At 52.3% G+C, this 14,605-nt stretch overlaps 1 protein-coding gene across 1 annotated transcript in view; it reads right to left on the bottom strand.

The window, feature by feature from the left end:
* Positions 1-7,152: 7,152 nt before the first annotated feature.
* Positions 7,153-14,605, bottom strand: part of KCNQ4 (potassium voltage-gated channel subfamily Q member 4) — a 55,146-nt gene continuing 47,693 nt past the window's right edge. The window contains exons 15-17 of the mRNA XM_077752172.1: positions 12,465-12,596; positions 9,655-9,791; positions 7,153-9,297 (exon numbers count right to left, since the gene is read on the bottom strand). Of these exons, the coding sequence (XP_077608298.1) occupies positions 9,092-9,297; positions 9,655-9,791; positions 12,465-12,596 (475 nt within the window). The 3' untranslated portion in view covers positions 7,153-9,091. The remainder of the gene's footprint in view (positions 9,298-9,654; positions 9,792-12,464; positions 12,597-14,605) is intronic.

The following is a 14,605-nucleotide window of genomic DNA, read 5'->3' as shown; positions in this document are numbered from 1 at the left end:
GTGGGGGGCGGGGGGGGGGGGGGGGGGGGGGGGGGCAGTGGTGACCACAGGTAAGAAGTAGATGTGCTTCTTGCCTTCCAGGAGCTGAAAAGACACCGGGAAAGGGAGGGAGGGCATGAGTCATTAGGTCCAGGAGAGGAGCTAGGGGAGAGTTCAGTGGGAGGGAGGGCAAGAGGTAAGGGCAGAACCCGCCCAGGTGAGCAGGCAGGGCAGCCTGCGTCTTGGGCCTCAGGAGTCTCCTCTCAGGGTATTTGGGCAGCTCCTCCTGCAATCTTCCTCCTTTCTTCCAAGAAGTCCTCCTCATCTTCCGCCCACTTTAGAGGCTATGTGGGAAATTAAAAGAGGACGACGAGAAGAAGGAGGAGGAGGAAGAGGAGAAGGAGAAGGAGGGGCGCCTGGGTGGCTCGGTTGGTTGGGCGGCCAACTTCGGCTCAGGTCATGATCTCACGGTTTGTGGGTTCGAGCCCCGCGTCGGGCCCTGTGCTGACAGCTCAGAGCCTGGAGCCTGCTTCAGATTCTGTATCTGACCTTCTCCTGCTCATGCTCACTCACTCTCTCCCCGCCCCCCTCAGAAGTAAATAAAACATTTAAAAAATTTTTAAAGAGGAAGAGGAAAGGGAGGAGGGGGAGGAGAGGAGGAAGTGTCTTGATGCCCGTAGAAGTAAATGGTACAAAAATAAATGTGTGTAAGGAGAGTTTAAAGAATGTTCTGCTTTGGGCAGCTCTTTCTGCCCAAGTGTCCTGTCCCTGTGCTCTAATCAAATCAACTTTTTTTGCACGCACACACACACAAAAAGAATGTTCTGCTTTTTTTAAGTATTTATTTTTTAATTTACATCCAAGTTAGTTAGCATATAGTGCAATAATGATTTCAGGAGCAGATCCCAGTGATTCATCCCCTATGTATAACACCCAGTCCTCATCCCAACAAGTGACTTCCTTAATGCCCCTCACCCATTTAGCCCATCTCCCCACCCACAGCCCCCCCCAGCAACCCTCAGTTTGTTCTCTGCATTTAAAAGTCTCTTAAGTTTTGTCCCCCTCCTTCTTTTTATATTATTTTTGCTTCCCTTCCCCTAAGTTCATCTGTTTTGTATCTTAAATTCCTCATATGAGTGAAATCTATGATATTTGTCTTTCTCTGACCAACCAATTTTGCTTAGCATAATACCCTCCAGTTCCATCCATGTAGTTGCAAATGGCAAGATTTCAAGGCATGTTCTGCTTTGCAATCTGCATTGTAAACCTTCAACCTCACTGCTTCCTATAAAATCCACCTTACGAGCTGTATTAGTCAGCTCTTGCTGTGATAATGCTGTGAGACAAGCAAATCCAAAATCTCAGTGGCCAAGAAAATCGAGTATGATTCCATAGTCCTGAGCCTGTAGATCAACTGCAGTTCAGCTGATATTGGCTGGGTCAAGCTGGACTCCTGACTTTGAGTCTGATTCAGGTCTGCTCGTGTCTGCATTCTGGACCCAGGATGAAGGAACAATAACTGTCTGAGTCTTTCATGGTGGAGGAAGGACGCACCAAGGGGTTTGACAGAATTTGCTTTGCCTCTTATGGACTTCTTTTAGAACAAGCACTCTGTCCTTCCCCCCCGCCCCACCACATTCCACTGGCTAAAGTAAATCCCATGGCCAAGCCCAAAGTCATTGGGGTAGTGAAGTGGACACTGTGATGCACAGATACCTTCAAGGCCAGTGCACCCATTCTCCAGCTATTGGTCCCCAACCATCACTTACTGGGAATTGCCCCTGGCCGTTAAGGAACTGCCTTGCCCAAAGTCATGCCCTCCCCGGGGCAGCTCATGGCCATTGGCTGAAGCATAGAAACAAAGATCTGTCTCCTTTCCTCAATTTGGCAAAACCCTGAACGGCTACCAGAGCTCCTGAAGGTCAGCAGATGCCTCAGCTGAAATTACACTGCAGATCAAACTCTGCCCAGCCCTGACATCCCCACAGATGACTCCCTTGGGAGCACTCCCCAGTGAACCTCTGCCCACCACTCTGTCCCAGAATCTGCAGGAAAGCCATTGTAAGACAGGTGGGGACGTACACTCCGCCCAAAGGTAGCCATGGCAACAAGGAAGAGAGAAAGACTTTTCCGACAAATAATACTCTCTACTACAACTGTTAGAGCATCCTGGAGACAGATCTGATTTATTTTGGGGCTAAACAAAGATTCCGGGGCTAGGATGTGTTATGGCAGCGTTCACAATCCTGTTGCCCGCAAGAGGTGGGCGTGAAAGGGGAAAATGCGTCCATCAACTTCTCAGAGGGAAGACAAGTTGTTTCAGCAACTGGGCCTGTTCAAAGTACATCAAATAAGCTATCTAAATTGGGAAATATGTAGCATGGGTTTTTTTGTTTGTTTGTTTGTTTGTTTTTGATCTGCAAGAGTGTAAAAATTGCAAGAGTCAGAGCACCACATAGGAGCTGAGCCCCTGCGGCATGGCAGTCCCAGGCTGCTAGGGACAGCTTCTGAGCCACAGCCTTTCAGAGGCGCTAGCTTCTGCTTTTGCCCTCTGGTCATATAAAGAAGCCCAGCTGAATCTACTGGAGGATGATAAGCCACGTGGACCAAAGACAAGCCATCCGTCCTGTCGGACCAACCAGGGTGCTGACAGCCAGTGAGTGAGGTCATCTGAGACCATCCAGCCCCAGCCAAGATGCTAGATGATTGCAACCACGTTAGTGATCCCAGGTGAGACCAGCAGAAGGGCTTGGCTGAGTCCCCCTCAAATTGCTGACCCACAGAATCAAGAGCAAATAAAACCGTTATTGTTTTAAGCTATTAAGGTGGGTTGTTACACAGCAATAGATAAAGACACACCAAGCTAAAATCATATCTGCTCTCGAGGCCATGTTTGATGACTGTTTGGGGACTTGCATAGCCACCTGCAAACACTCCTTGCTGAGCCAGACAAACTCGGAAGATAAAGAGCGGCGTGTGCATTGGGTAAATGTGCATCTGTTTCCCTCAGGGGCAGGATGACCTCAGGGCCCGACCCGGGTCTCCTGCGTCTGTTCATCTTGTGTATTGTGCTGAGCCAGGACTTGACATACGGCAGGTGCTCTGTAGACATTTACTCAATTAGTGAAATGCTGTGGGACTTGTCTAGGCTAATACATCTCCTGCTTGGATTACCGCGGCAGTCTCCAAACTGGGAACAGCTGGGCTTGCTCCCTCAAATCCATCGTCCAACCTAGGAAGAAAACTTTCTAAAAGTGGAAATCTATCCTGGTTTCATCCCTGGTCAAAATCTTTGGGTGGCTCCCAAATCCCCTCATGGTTAAGTCCTATCTCTTTGGAATGATTTATGGAATCCTGAAGACCTTGATCTCTAATTTTTAAGCCCCATCTTGTACCACACTCTCCTTTGCTCTCTGAGCCCAGCCACAGGGATCTCTTTCTGTTGCTTTGTACCATGTTCCCTGGTGCCTCTGGACCTTTACACATGCTGTACTCTCTAGCTGGAACATTTACCACCTCCCAGTTCCTAAAACTGAGTCCTACTCACCCTTCAGTACATTTGGTACGGGATCAACACTGGTTTCTGGGTGGTGGCTAATGGTTTGGCTGCATGGTCAGGGACTTGGAAGGCACAGAATTGGAGGATTGATGACAAGGAGGACTTGGGATGAGGTGGACTTCTTTAGATGGACTTTCAGAAATGGCACAGAGTGTAAAGATATTCCTATCCCAAGTGAAATCTCACCAAAGAGCATCCCATGGCAGACAAAGCTCTTGATAATCAGATGGCCAAGATGGTGCATCCCATGGACACCAGTTGGCCTCGATCTGCAACTCCTCCAGTGCTTGCTCTACATGCTCTTGCACAATGTGGTCATGGTGGCAAGAAGGGAGACTATTTACAGGTTCAACAATATGGACTCATCCCCTCCCAAAGCTCGCCTGCTTAATGCCACTACAGTATGCCCAATCTACCATCAGGAGAGACAAATGTTGAATACCCAATATACCACAAATCTGCTAGATTCCTCTAGCCACCTGGTGCCAGGTTGATTCCCTGGATCCTTCCCATCATGGAGAGGACAGTGACTTATCCTCATTAATGCCGCTAAAATACACAGTCCCCGGCGTCAGTGGGAGGTAGTGAGAATAGCTTCTCGTCCTATTACACCAAGTAACTCACGGTGTTAGTTTCTTGTAGTGAACGTAACAAATTACTATAAATTGGGTCACTTAAAACATCAGAATTTATTCTCTCACAGTTCTGGAGGCCAGAAATTCACCATCAGCTTCACAAGGTGCCTAAATCAAGGTGTCAAGCAGAGCTGTGCTCCCTCTAAACCTCTAGGAGAAAATTTATTGCCTCCTCCTCTTCTGTGTGTGGGAGATTTCCCTCTGCCTCTCTCTCTTAAAAGGACATTTACAATTGGATTTAGGACGCACCGGATAATCCAAGATTATCTCCTCCACGTCAAGATCATTAACTTAATCACATCTACAAAGATCCTTTTTCCTTATAAGGTAACATTCACAGATTCCAGAGATTAGGATCCAATATCTTTGGGTGGTGATTATTCAGCCTACTGCACCCACTCACAAAGCGTTTGCTTCTTGTCCCCGCAGCGTTGGGCTCCACCAGGCTGGAGGTCTTAATTCTCAAAGGGAGGGAAGAAACAGTTTTCACTGACCTGGAATTTGAAACCTCTAACTGGTCATTTTGGATTTCTCAGGCCACTAAACCAGCAAGCACAGAAAAAAGTTACTGTGCTGCCTACCCAACTGGTCCTCATCACCAAAGGGAAATCGGGATACTGCTACCCAGTAAGAATGAGAACTATGTCGGGGCGCCGGGGTGGCTCAGTCGGCTGAGCATCCAACTTCAGCTCAGTTCATGATCTCGCGGTTGACGAGTTGGAGCCCCACATCGAGCTGTGTGCTGACAGCTCGGAGCCTGGAGCCTGCTTCAGATTCTGTGTCTCCCTCTCTCTGTCCCTCCCCCACTCATGGTGTGTCTCTGTCACAAAAATAAAATAAACATTAAAAAAAAAAAAAGAATGAGAACTACGTCTAGAACCCAAAGGTCCTTCAGGGCCCCTCTTGGTACTTTCACGGGCAATAGTAAAAGTTAGCAAAGAGCTATGGCACCCCCAGACTGCGCAGGACCACGGAAGATTCAGACCATTCAGGAGTGATGATTTTTGGGGTCACTCCACCATGTAAAGAACCCCAACTAGCTGATGTCCTGGCTAAGAGCAATTACATATAAGGGAACTGCAAATACATACACACTCACACACATATTGACCCAATTCACTCAATTAACAAATAAATATCTATCAACTCTGGCAGTGTGATCCCAAAGGAGGTTGCTCGCAGGTATGCATATGCGCATACACATGTGCCTGGTGTGTGTACCATATATTAAGTACTTAATTTTTGCCTTCCTCCTCCTTCTCCCCTATTATTTTATATAAGGACTGGAAGGATTGCTAACTTTACAGTTTACTGTTTAGTTGTAGGTGACTTAATTAGAGGAGTAATTAACATCATCAAATACGGATTCAACAACTAACTCCTGGAGATGGAGAAACCTATTGGACAGAGGGACTTTGTGTCTTCCTATTTGGGGAGAGAGGGTTAGTGTCTTCATTTGCAAGGCAGTTTCACGTTATTAGATGGAAGCTACTGTTGTTATATGGAGGTTCAAGTATTTGTGGATTGATGTGTGTGGGTACCAAGTGCCCAAAAGGGTGGGCTGTACCAGTTACGAAGCTATTGTCTTAGTGTTCCAAACACAGCCTTCTATACTCAGCTCTGTGCTCCTGGGGCTGGGACTCCACAAACTACGTTACCTTGTTAGCTGGCCTTGACAATAAGGGGTATTCGGGAAGGACTGGAAGGCAGGAGGAGTGGAGACTTTCTTCTTCCTTTGCTCACTAACCCTAACAGCAACAGCCTAATAGCAATAGTCGATGCCAGCCCTTAGCTGTTTTCTGCACTCCCAGACAAGCTTCACTGTTTCCCCTAAGAAACAGTGGCCAGACACTAGCCTCCAGTGTCTAGCACCAGCCAGACAACAGCCTCTCTTCAGATTTCTGAGCCCTAGCACTACAGGACTCCCCCAGTCAAGCCTGTGGGTTCTGCTAACCCCAACCTCTCCCCTCCATTCCTGCAGCCTTAGGAGAGGTAGCTGCTTCCTGCAGGGATTTCCTTTCAGTTATCTTAGTCTTCTTTTTGTTCGTTCAAGCATACCTGCATCAATGTAATCTGTTCCCTATTGAAAATTCTTTTTGAATTTTTTTTAATGTTTTATTTATTTCTGAGAGAGAGACGCCGCGAGCAGGGGAGGGTCAGAGAGAGAGGGAGACAGAGAACGTGAAGCAGGCTCCAGGCTCTGAGCTAGCTGTCAGCACAGAGCCCGACGCGGGGCTCGAACCCACGAACCGCGAGATCATGACCTGAGCTGAAGTTGGACGCTCAACCGACTGAGCCACCCAAGTGCCCCTACACTAGGTTTTAACAAAGAGAATTTTTGGGGCGCCTGGGTGGCTCAGTCGGTTGAGCGTCCAACTTCAGCTCAGGTCATGATCTCGCGGTTCGTGGGTTCGAGCCCCGCGTCGGGCTCTGTGCTGACAGCTCAGAGCCTAGAGCCTGCCTCGGATTCTGTTGTCTCCCTCTCTTTCTGTCCCTCCTCCACTCACGCTCTGGCTCTGTCTCTGTTTGTCTCAAAATAAATAAACATTAAAAAGGGGAAAAAAACCAGTGTAGTTTCTCTTTTCCTAATCGGACCCTGACTGACACAAACAATTAGGAAACTGGGACTCACTTTCCACTGGGGCCCTAAGCCAAGAGAAAGTAAATTTGTAAGTGCCAGGGGTCACCGTGAAAGGGCAGCCTGCCTGGGAGGGAGGATGAGACAGAAGACAGATCCCTGACATGTTAAAGCACCTACATCTAGCTGTGCCTAAAACCATTCTATCCTCTGGACAGTTTAGTTATCTGAGTTAGTAAGTTCCATTTTCTTTTTTTTTTTTTCCTTACACTATCATGGGTTCGATTCATGTTTAAAAGCAAAAGGGTGCTGACTAATCCAAATTTCTTCATCCCCACCCCCAGATGAGGTGCCCCCACCACAGCCACTGAACAGCCAAAAGCAACCACCTCCTACTGAAAACTTTAATGAAACCAATAAGTTAATAAGTTAACAAAGTGAGGTACTTGCATATCTGAGAACAGGGTTGGTGGGGGAACCTTGATCGTGGAAGGAGAGAGGGCTTCATCCCAGGTCTCCTTTGGTCAGAGGGTAATCCCGCTCTCCTGCCCCTCTCCACAGCTCTGTCTCTGAGGGGATGGGGGAGGCTGTCTGGGGGCAGTGCGGTGCAGGTGAGGTGAGCCAGGACAGGCTCCACCCGGGGCATGATGGTCACATGCAGAGGGTATGTTGGGGCGGAGGCTGGGCACCGTGGGGCTGGGCAAGAGCCAACCCCAGCCCAGGCGCTGGTGCATGCAGGTCCCCGGTCATGAGATGCAGGTGGCTGGGCCTGAGCCCCTTGTCCCCTGGCACCCCACAGAGGGTCACCATTGGTCCCCTACTTGTCCCCCTCCTGCTACCTGCATTGGCTTCACAAAAGAAGAGCGGGGGGGAGGGAATACCAAAGAGGTGCTGCGGGCCTGGAGTGGATGGGGGAGGACTTATGCCAGTGGGGGGGTGCTGCCCACTGAAGTGGAGAGTGGGGTGCGGACCGAGGGCAAACAGTGCATGTGAGGGCCAGGGGCACAGCTGGTGCCCGACCAATAGCTGCGAAATGCATTATTCTTCTCACAGGGAGTGAGGGAGACCAGGAAGGGGACAAGCCTAGGTGGAAGGGCCTGGTACCCACCCTGGGGAAGGATCTGGGGTCATTCTAGTGCAGTCCAGGCCCCAGGGCTCAGGGCTGGAGTTGTGCTGTACAGACGCCAAGGAGGGCCCTTGGGAGCAGAAGCAGCAGGTAGGGCTCCTGGACCAGTGAGTAGATCTTGAGAAAGGGGAGCTGGTAAGACTCTGGGGTGAGGCCTAGAGAGGCCCGGGGTCCCTCCCCTCCCCAGATGGGGGGCTCCCTCACCCTGCAAGGCCCGTCCGCTGGCATGAGCCACAGGGGCCCAAGAAAGGCTGAATGGCTGTGTGCTCATGTCACCAAGGTATGTGGTTGTGTGGGTCACTGTGAGTGTGAGACTCTCTGCATGTCTGGGGAAACTTTGTGTGACCATGGGGCACTGTCCATGAGAGGTTTGGGGGCAAGTACAGAAACTTGTGCTGTCAAAGGTGGCCGGGGGGGGGGGGCACCCAAGGAGGGAAGTGGACACCCAGTGGAAGGAAGGAGCCCCTGGGAGGGAGTAACTGCAAACTGGAAGAAAGGCCCAAGCACTGCCCTTGGGGGAGGCAAGGGAGAAACAGGCCCCATGCGGGGTGAGGAGTGGGTGATAAGCCAAAGAACAGGGATGGGGATCACGGCCAAGCAGCCTGAGACCAGCTATTGCTGGAGGCCCATCTCCCAAGGAGGGAGGGGCAGAGGGACCCCATGGGGGTCCCCAAAGTTGCATATTTAACATAGTTTGCATATATGGTGCCCAACTGCCTTGTGGCAGGGTCCTATGCTAGTCGGTACCTATGGGCACCTTGGGCCCACCCCCACGTGGGGCGGGGACTTGGCGGGAACGTTTCCCTGCTCTGTCCGAAGGGCGGGCCAGAGACCTCACCTTGCATAGCTGGAAGCTGGGTCAGGGCCCAGGACCCCAGCGCCCCACTCTCACTCCCGGGCCGGTGCGCCTGCCAGGTGGGCCATGTCGGGCCTGGCTGGAACGGGCAGGGCACTGGGTGGGGCCCGAAGGCCGCGGGGCAGCTGCGGCTGCTGCCCTCCGTGCGGCCCGGCATCTCACGCTCCTGAGGTGGGGCGGGTCGCTGGCACCCCCACGGCCGGTATCTCGCCCACTCAGGCAGCTCAATACTGCGTGTGGCCTCTCTCCCCACAAGGGAGCAAGTTCAAGTAAGAGAGGAGTCCGGAGGCCTCAGAGGGCGGGTCCGAGCGCCAGGCCCAGGGGCTGGCCGTGTGCTGCCCCGCCCCTGAGAAGCCCCTCAGTCCATGTTGGTGCTGACCGAGCGGGAGATGCTGAGCGTCTGTGCGGAGACGGAGATGTCCTCGTGGTCCACGGGGCTATGGTAGTCGGAGGTGATGTCGGGGTCGAAGAGCGGCACCTGCACGGTGCCCAGGCTGGCCGACGTGCCAGAGCGCAGGCAGCGCGAGTAGAAGCCCAGCAGCAGGTCCAGCTTGTGCTNGGGGCGGGACGAAGGTGGGAAGCTGCGGGTTTATTCCCGGAGGGAAACTTAGTTGTGATTGGTTGGAATAGTCCGGGAGCTAGAGACAGACAACTGAGGCGGGGTTATATGGAAACAGGTGACGTTTAGACGGGTTTATCTGAGACCTTAGCAACTTGAAGGCGGGGTTTATCGGGGTCGTCAGGTAGGAGTGGGCGGGCTTCCTGGGAGGCGGTGCTTATCCGTGGGGCGGGGATCCGTGGGGCCCAGGACTGGGGGTCTCCCTGGAGGGTGCTGTAGACTGCGGCTAAGTGCACCCTCCCCTTGTGCTGGACCTCGCGGTCAACGACCGGCTCCGCCATACGAGCGAAAACTCCATCCCATACTCACCTGCTTCTCCACCTTGACCACGCGTCCCATCATACTGATCTCATCAACTGCCTCCGTGTCAGAGGGCCCCTTGTCTCCCTTTTCTCGGGCCTTCCGGTCCCCGGGCCCCCGGCCCACGATCTGGTCCACCCTGTGGAAGAAGGTAACCTGTCAAAGCGCCCAGTCACACGCCACCTCCCTCAAAATATCTAGATTGCCTGCTGAACGGGGAGACACAGCCTGCACTGGGAGAGGGGGCCCTTTTGCCCCTGACAAATGGAGACAGCTGGATGCAGGGCCCCGGGCCCCTGCTTTAAGGGTTTTCAGATTAGCCGAGCAAAGACATCACACACAAGCGTGACAAGTAAAGCCACTGCCTGGTGGGAGAACAGGTAAAGGAGGCAGAGACACAAGCCAGGGTGTGGGTTATAAGGTGGACAGGGCTGGAGCTGGTCCCACCTGATTTTTCTGCTCTCCTTTACAGCATGATTCTTGAAAATGGCATCTCTGTCCGCTTCTCCAACTTCTCTCCTCCCTTTCTCTCCTAAACCTCCTCCAGTCACGCTTTCATTCCCACTATCTCACCAAAACTACTGCTGTCAAAATCCAAATGACCTCCATGTTGCTAAACTCCATGATCAAGTCTTAGGCCTCATTAAACGACCTTTTAGCAGCATTCAGACACACCTGATCACCCTTCCTCCTCCACTTCGTTTGGGGTCGAAAACACCACCTTCTCCCAGTTCTCCCTCCTCACCGACTTCTCCTCCTTTCCCTCCACAAAACATTGTAGGGCCCAAGGCTCACTCCTGGGACCTCTATTCTCTATTCACTCTCACTAAGCGATGTCTTCGGTTCCATATTTGCAATTCCTCTGTGCACTGGTGATACCAAATCTGTATCTCCAGCCCACAGCTCTCCTGGAAAGTCCACACTCCTCTGGCTGACAACAGCCAATACTCCACTTAGATGTCCGATGGGCATCATAACCCAACACCCCCAGCTCTCCTGAGTGAAACCTGCTGTACGTATTGCCTTCTCCATGTCAAGAAACAGCAGCTTTTTCCTTCTGCTCAAGCCAAAAACCTTGGCTTCAGCCTTGACTCTTTCATTCTCTTATACCCCGCCAGAAAACCCTGTCAACTCTACCTTCAAAATATATCTGGAATCTGCATATTTCTCCCCACTTCCACTGCTGCCACCCTGGTCCAAGTCCCCATCATCATTTGCCTGGACATCTGAAGAAGCCTCCTTACTGGTCGCCCTGCTTCCACCCTAGCTCCCTTGGAGGTCATTCTCAGCACAGCACTTAGGGCGCTCCTTTTAAAATATAACTCAGATCTTGTCAGTCCTTTGCTCAAAGCTCTCCAAGGCTTGCATCCCCCACCCTGGATGAAGGCCAGGGTGTTTGCAGTGGCCTACAGGGCTTTCAACTACAGGGTGTTTGAAGGGAGCCTGGGTGGCTCAGTCGGTCGAGCGTCCGACTTTGGCTCAGGTCATGATCTCCCAGTTCATGGATTCGAGTCCTGCATCAGGCTCTGTGCTGACAGCTTGGAGCCTGGAGCCTGCTTTGGATTCTGTGTCTCCCTTTCTCTCTGCCCCTCCCCTGTTCATGTTCTGTCTCTCTCTCTCTCAAAAATAAAAATTTTTAAAAATTAAACTACAGTGTGCTTGCAGTGCCCTACAGAAGTGCCATTGGCCTTCTAATCTTGCCTACTTCTCTCGGGCCAGAACAGACACGCTGGGCTCCTTCCTGTTCCTAAAACAATACCCCAGACACCTGCCCAAGCCTTTGCTCTTGCTGTTCTCTCTGAAAACTCTTTATTTTTTTTTTAATTTTTTAAATGTTTTATTTATTTCTAGGAGAGAAAGAGAGAGACAGCGTGAGCAGGGGAGGGCCAGAGAGAGAGGGAGTCACAGACTGAAACAGGCTCCAGGCTCCAAGCTGGCAGTCAGCACAGAGCCCGATGCGGGGCTCGAACCCACGAACCGCGAGATCATGACCTAAGCGAAAGTCGGACGCTTAACCAACTAAGCCACCCAGGCGCCCCTGAAAACTCTTTATTTAAACAGCCACAGGGCTGGTTGCCCCACCTTGATTCTTTTTTTTCAAATGTTAGCTTCTTACAATCCCCAACACCCTAACCCTTATTTTTCTCCTTAGCCTTTATCATCATCTTATATTGCCTAGCTTCACTTATTTATCATCTGTTCTCCTTCCACGAGAATGAAAGCTCCATGTAGGCTGGGAATTTTGCTTTCCACCAGAGCCCCACTATCTGGCAAGTAACAAAAACCTGACGATCATTTAACAGAACAAATGAATGAATGGGGAGTGAGAATGCAGCCCACAACAGGAGAAGGGAAAGGTGTAAGTGATTAGGGTCTTGGCGCAAGAATTCTTCCTATATGCTAGGTGGAGAGAGGAGGTGCCAGAGGGTTCCAGAAGCAAGAGGTGGGTAACATTGAGGACAATCTGACAATCTGCCTCTCCCCTGGAAGATGGGAGATCCCTGATTACTTTAATCCTATTATTTGAGGACCAGGAAACAGTCATCTAAAGACGCCCCCTGAGGAGTGCAGGTCAGGAGGATTCACACAGAGGATCTGCCCCTGGGTCCTTCTTCATGCTCAAAACAGGTGTGGGGGTTCCCGCCTCAGTGGCAAGCTGCAAGCTGGAGGCCTTGCCCAAGGCCCCAAACTCCAGCTCCCTTTGCGGTCCCTAGGGGGCGCCCTGGGCTCTGTTCGGGCGTGAGCGGAGGGGCTCCCGCGAGCAGTCCTCGCGTGGGTGCTGGGGCCACGGCCTCACAGCCGGCACACCCACCGAGCCTGCAGGCTCTTGATCCGGCCCAGCATGTCCAGGTGCCCAGCCGAGTACTGCTCGATGACGTCCTTCACGTCGTAAGGTCGCAGTGTCTCCTTGAATTTCCTTTTGGCCACCAGGAATTTCAGGATCCTGTCGGGAGAGGCGGTCTCAGCAGGAAGGGATGGGGCCCCTTTCCATCCCTTTGATAACCATTTGCCTGATAACCATGAGGACACCTTCTGCTTGGGTCACTGCAAACAGCTTCTGCTGGGCGGGTCTCCCAGCCTCCTTCCCAACCCACCGGCGTTCCACCCCCAGCCCGCATAGGTCTGGTAGTTTTTTTTGTTTGTTTGTTTGATTGATTGATTGATTGATTGATTGACTGATTGATTTTAATGCGCCTGTATCTGCCCCGGGGGTCAGGAACTGGGCCTGGCTTCTCTCTGCTAGCTTGGACACGGGGTAGGCATCTGTGAACACTGGAGATCAAGATGGCTTGGGGGAAGACATTTTTGCATTCGCTCCACAAATGCTTGTTAGTGCCACTGTGCTGGACCCCAAGCACCCAAAGGGGCATCAGATCCAATCCAGGTCTCAGGAGCCCTGGTCTGGGGTGGGAGACAGGACACACAGTTATGGGGAGACCAGGGCTGCGTCAAGGAATGGAGAGACCTCTCATCATCTGGGACGATGAGAAGGGGGATCTCAGCTGGGGACATCAGAGGACAAGTTTTGGGAGTGATACTCTCCACCCCCAAGGCACGAGAGGGATGAAGGGAGGCTCTTTGGACACAGACAGACACGGAGGCATGTGGCTGAGATTCCATTCAAAGTAGCCGGAACAGAATGTGAAGATAAGGGGTCAATTCCCACCCCCACCCCACCCCCCAGGAGGTGGGGTGGCATATAGGACAGGGAAAGAGATTGGCCTTGCCAGGGAGACTGGTGGGCAGGGGGAGGAGGGGCTCTAAGAGCCCTGACTCCCTGGCAGAGATCAGGCGATGAGCAGTTGGGGTGGTGAGGAAGGGGCCCTGTGGTTTCCTCTGTGTTAGCATCACGGTTCTGCCAGCCTATGTGGAGAACGCCCTGGAAGGGCAGAGTCTTGGGCAAGAGGACCAGACCCAGGGCCGGGCTTCAGCAGGGAGCTGCCAGCTTTGGAGCAATTCAGGACACAAAGGGACTTCAAGGCGTCTGAGTCCAGATTGACGCCCATGGCTTAGGCAACAGGGTGGATGGTGGTGTCCCTGCCTGAAACGGGGACACGGGAGGAGGAGCAGGTGCGGGGCATGCTGGCCGTGAGGGCTCTGGGGGGTGGCCAAGGAGAGCTGAGCTGGGTCACATGTCAGCCTGGGCGATGTGTTCCAGAAGCCGGTCACTTGGAGGGGAGAGGCAGCATGTACACAGAGGATGTGGGGAGAGGGCTCAGACTCTCTGGGGAGGAGAGGGGGACCCAGCTGAGTCTGGTTTTACCAAGGAACACAAAGGAGGCTGTGGGTAGGTGCATCCACCAGAGAGGAGAGGAGGTGAGTCTGGAAGGCCTGGGAATGAAGGGGGCTCCCTGGAGCTAGAGCCCGCAGGCAGGAGACCGAGTCTAGGCCAGGACTCCACGCCAAGAAGCTTGGGGGCTAGATGCATGGCTGGGCCATGGCTAAAGGGTTCAGGGTACCCTGGCCCACTCTTGACAAGGCAGAGCCAATATAGCCAGCAGGGCAGGGGCTTTCAAACTTGCTTAACCAAGAACCACTATAATAGATACATTTTACATCAGAAACCAGCACACACGGGCGTGGGCGCACGCAACTGAAATGTAGGTTTCATAAACATTATTTATCCTTCCTACCGGGGATGCCCTCCGCTATTTTCTATTCTTTTTTTCTTTAAATGCTGAGCGTGACCCACTAAATTGATTTCACTAAGTTGCCTTCAAAGTGTTGTGACCCGTGGTTTGAAAAGCTTGAAAAGTGCCGCTCTAGAGGAAGTCCTGGGGGGGAGACAGTCAAGCTGAGGTCAACACACCCAAGGAGGGACAGAAACCTCGAGACACAGATGCAAAAGGGAGATGAAGCCGAGAAGCAGAGACGGAGGGAAAGAGCACACAGGACAGACGCAGGGCGAGTGGGTAGCTGGTACACAGCTGGGGGCCGAGAGGGGCGGGGGGG

The sequence above is a fragment of the Crocuta crocuta genome, unplaced genomic scaffold (assembly GCF_008692635.1).
Source record: "Crocuta crocuta isolate KB4526 unplaced genomic scaffold, BGI_CrCroc_1.0 scaffold367, whole genome shotgun sequence".
In the NCBI taxonomy this organism is placed as follows: Eukaryota; Metazoa; Chordata; class Mammalia; order Carnivora; family Hyaenidae; genus Crocuta; species Crocuta crocuta.
Note: the sequence above shows the minus strand (reverse complement) of the source record. Positions and strands in the feature narration are given on the sequence as shown.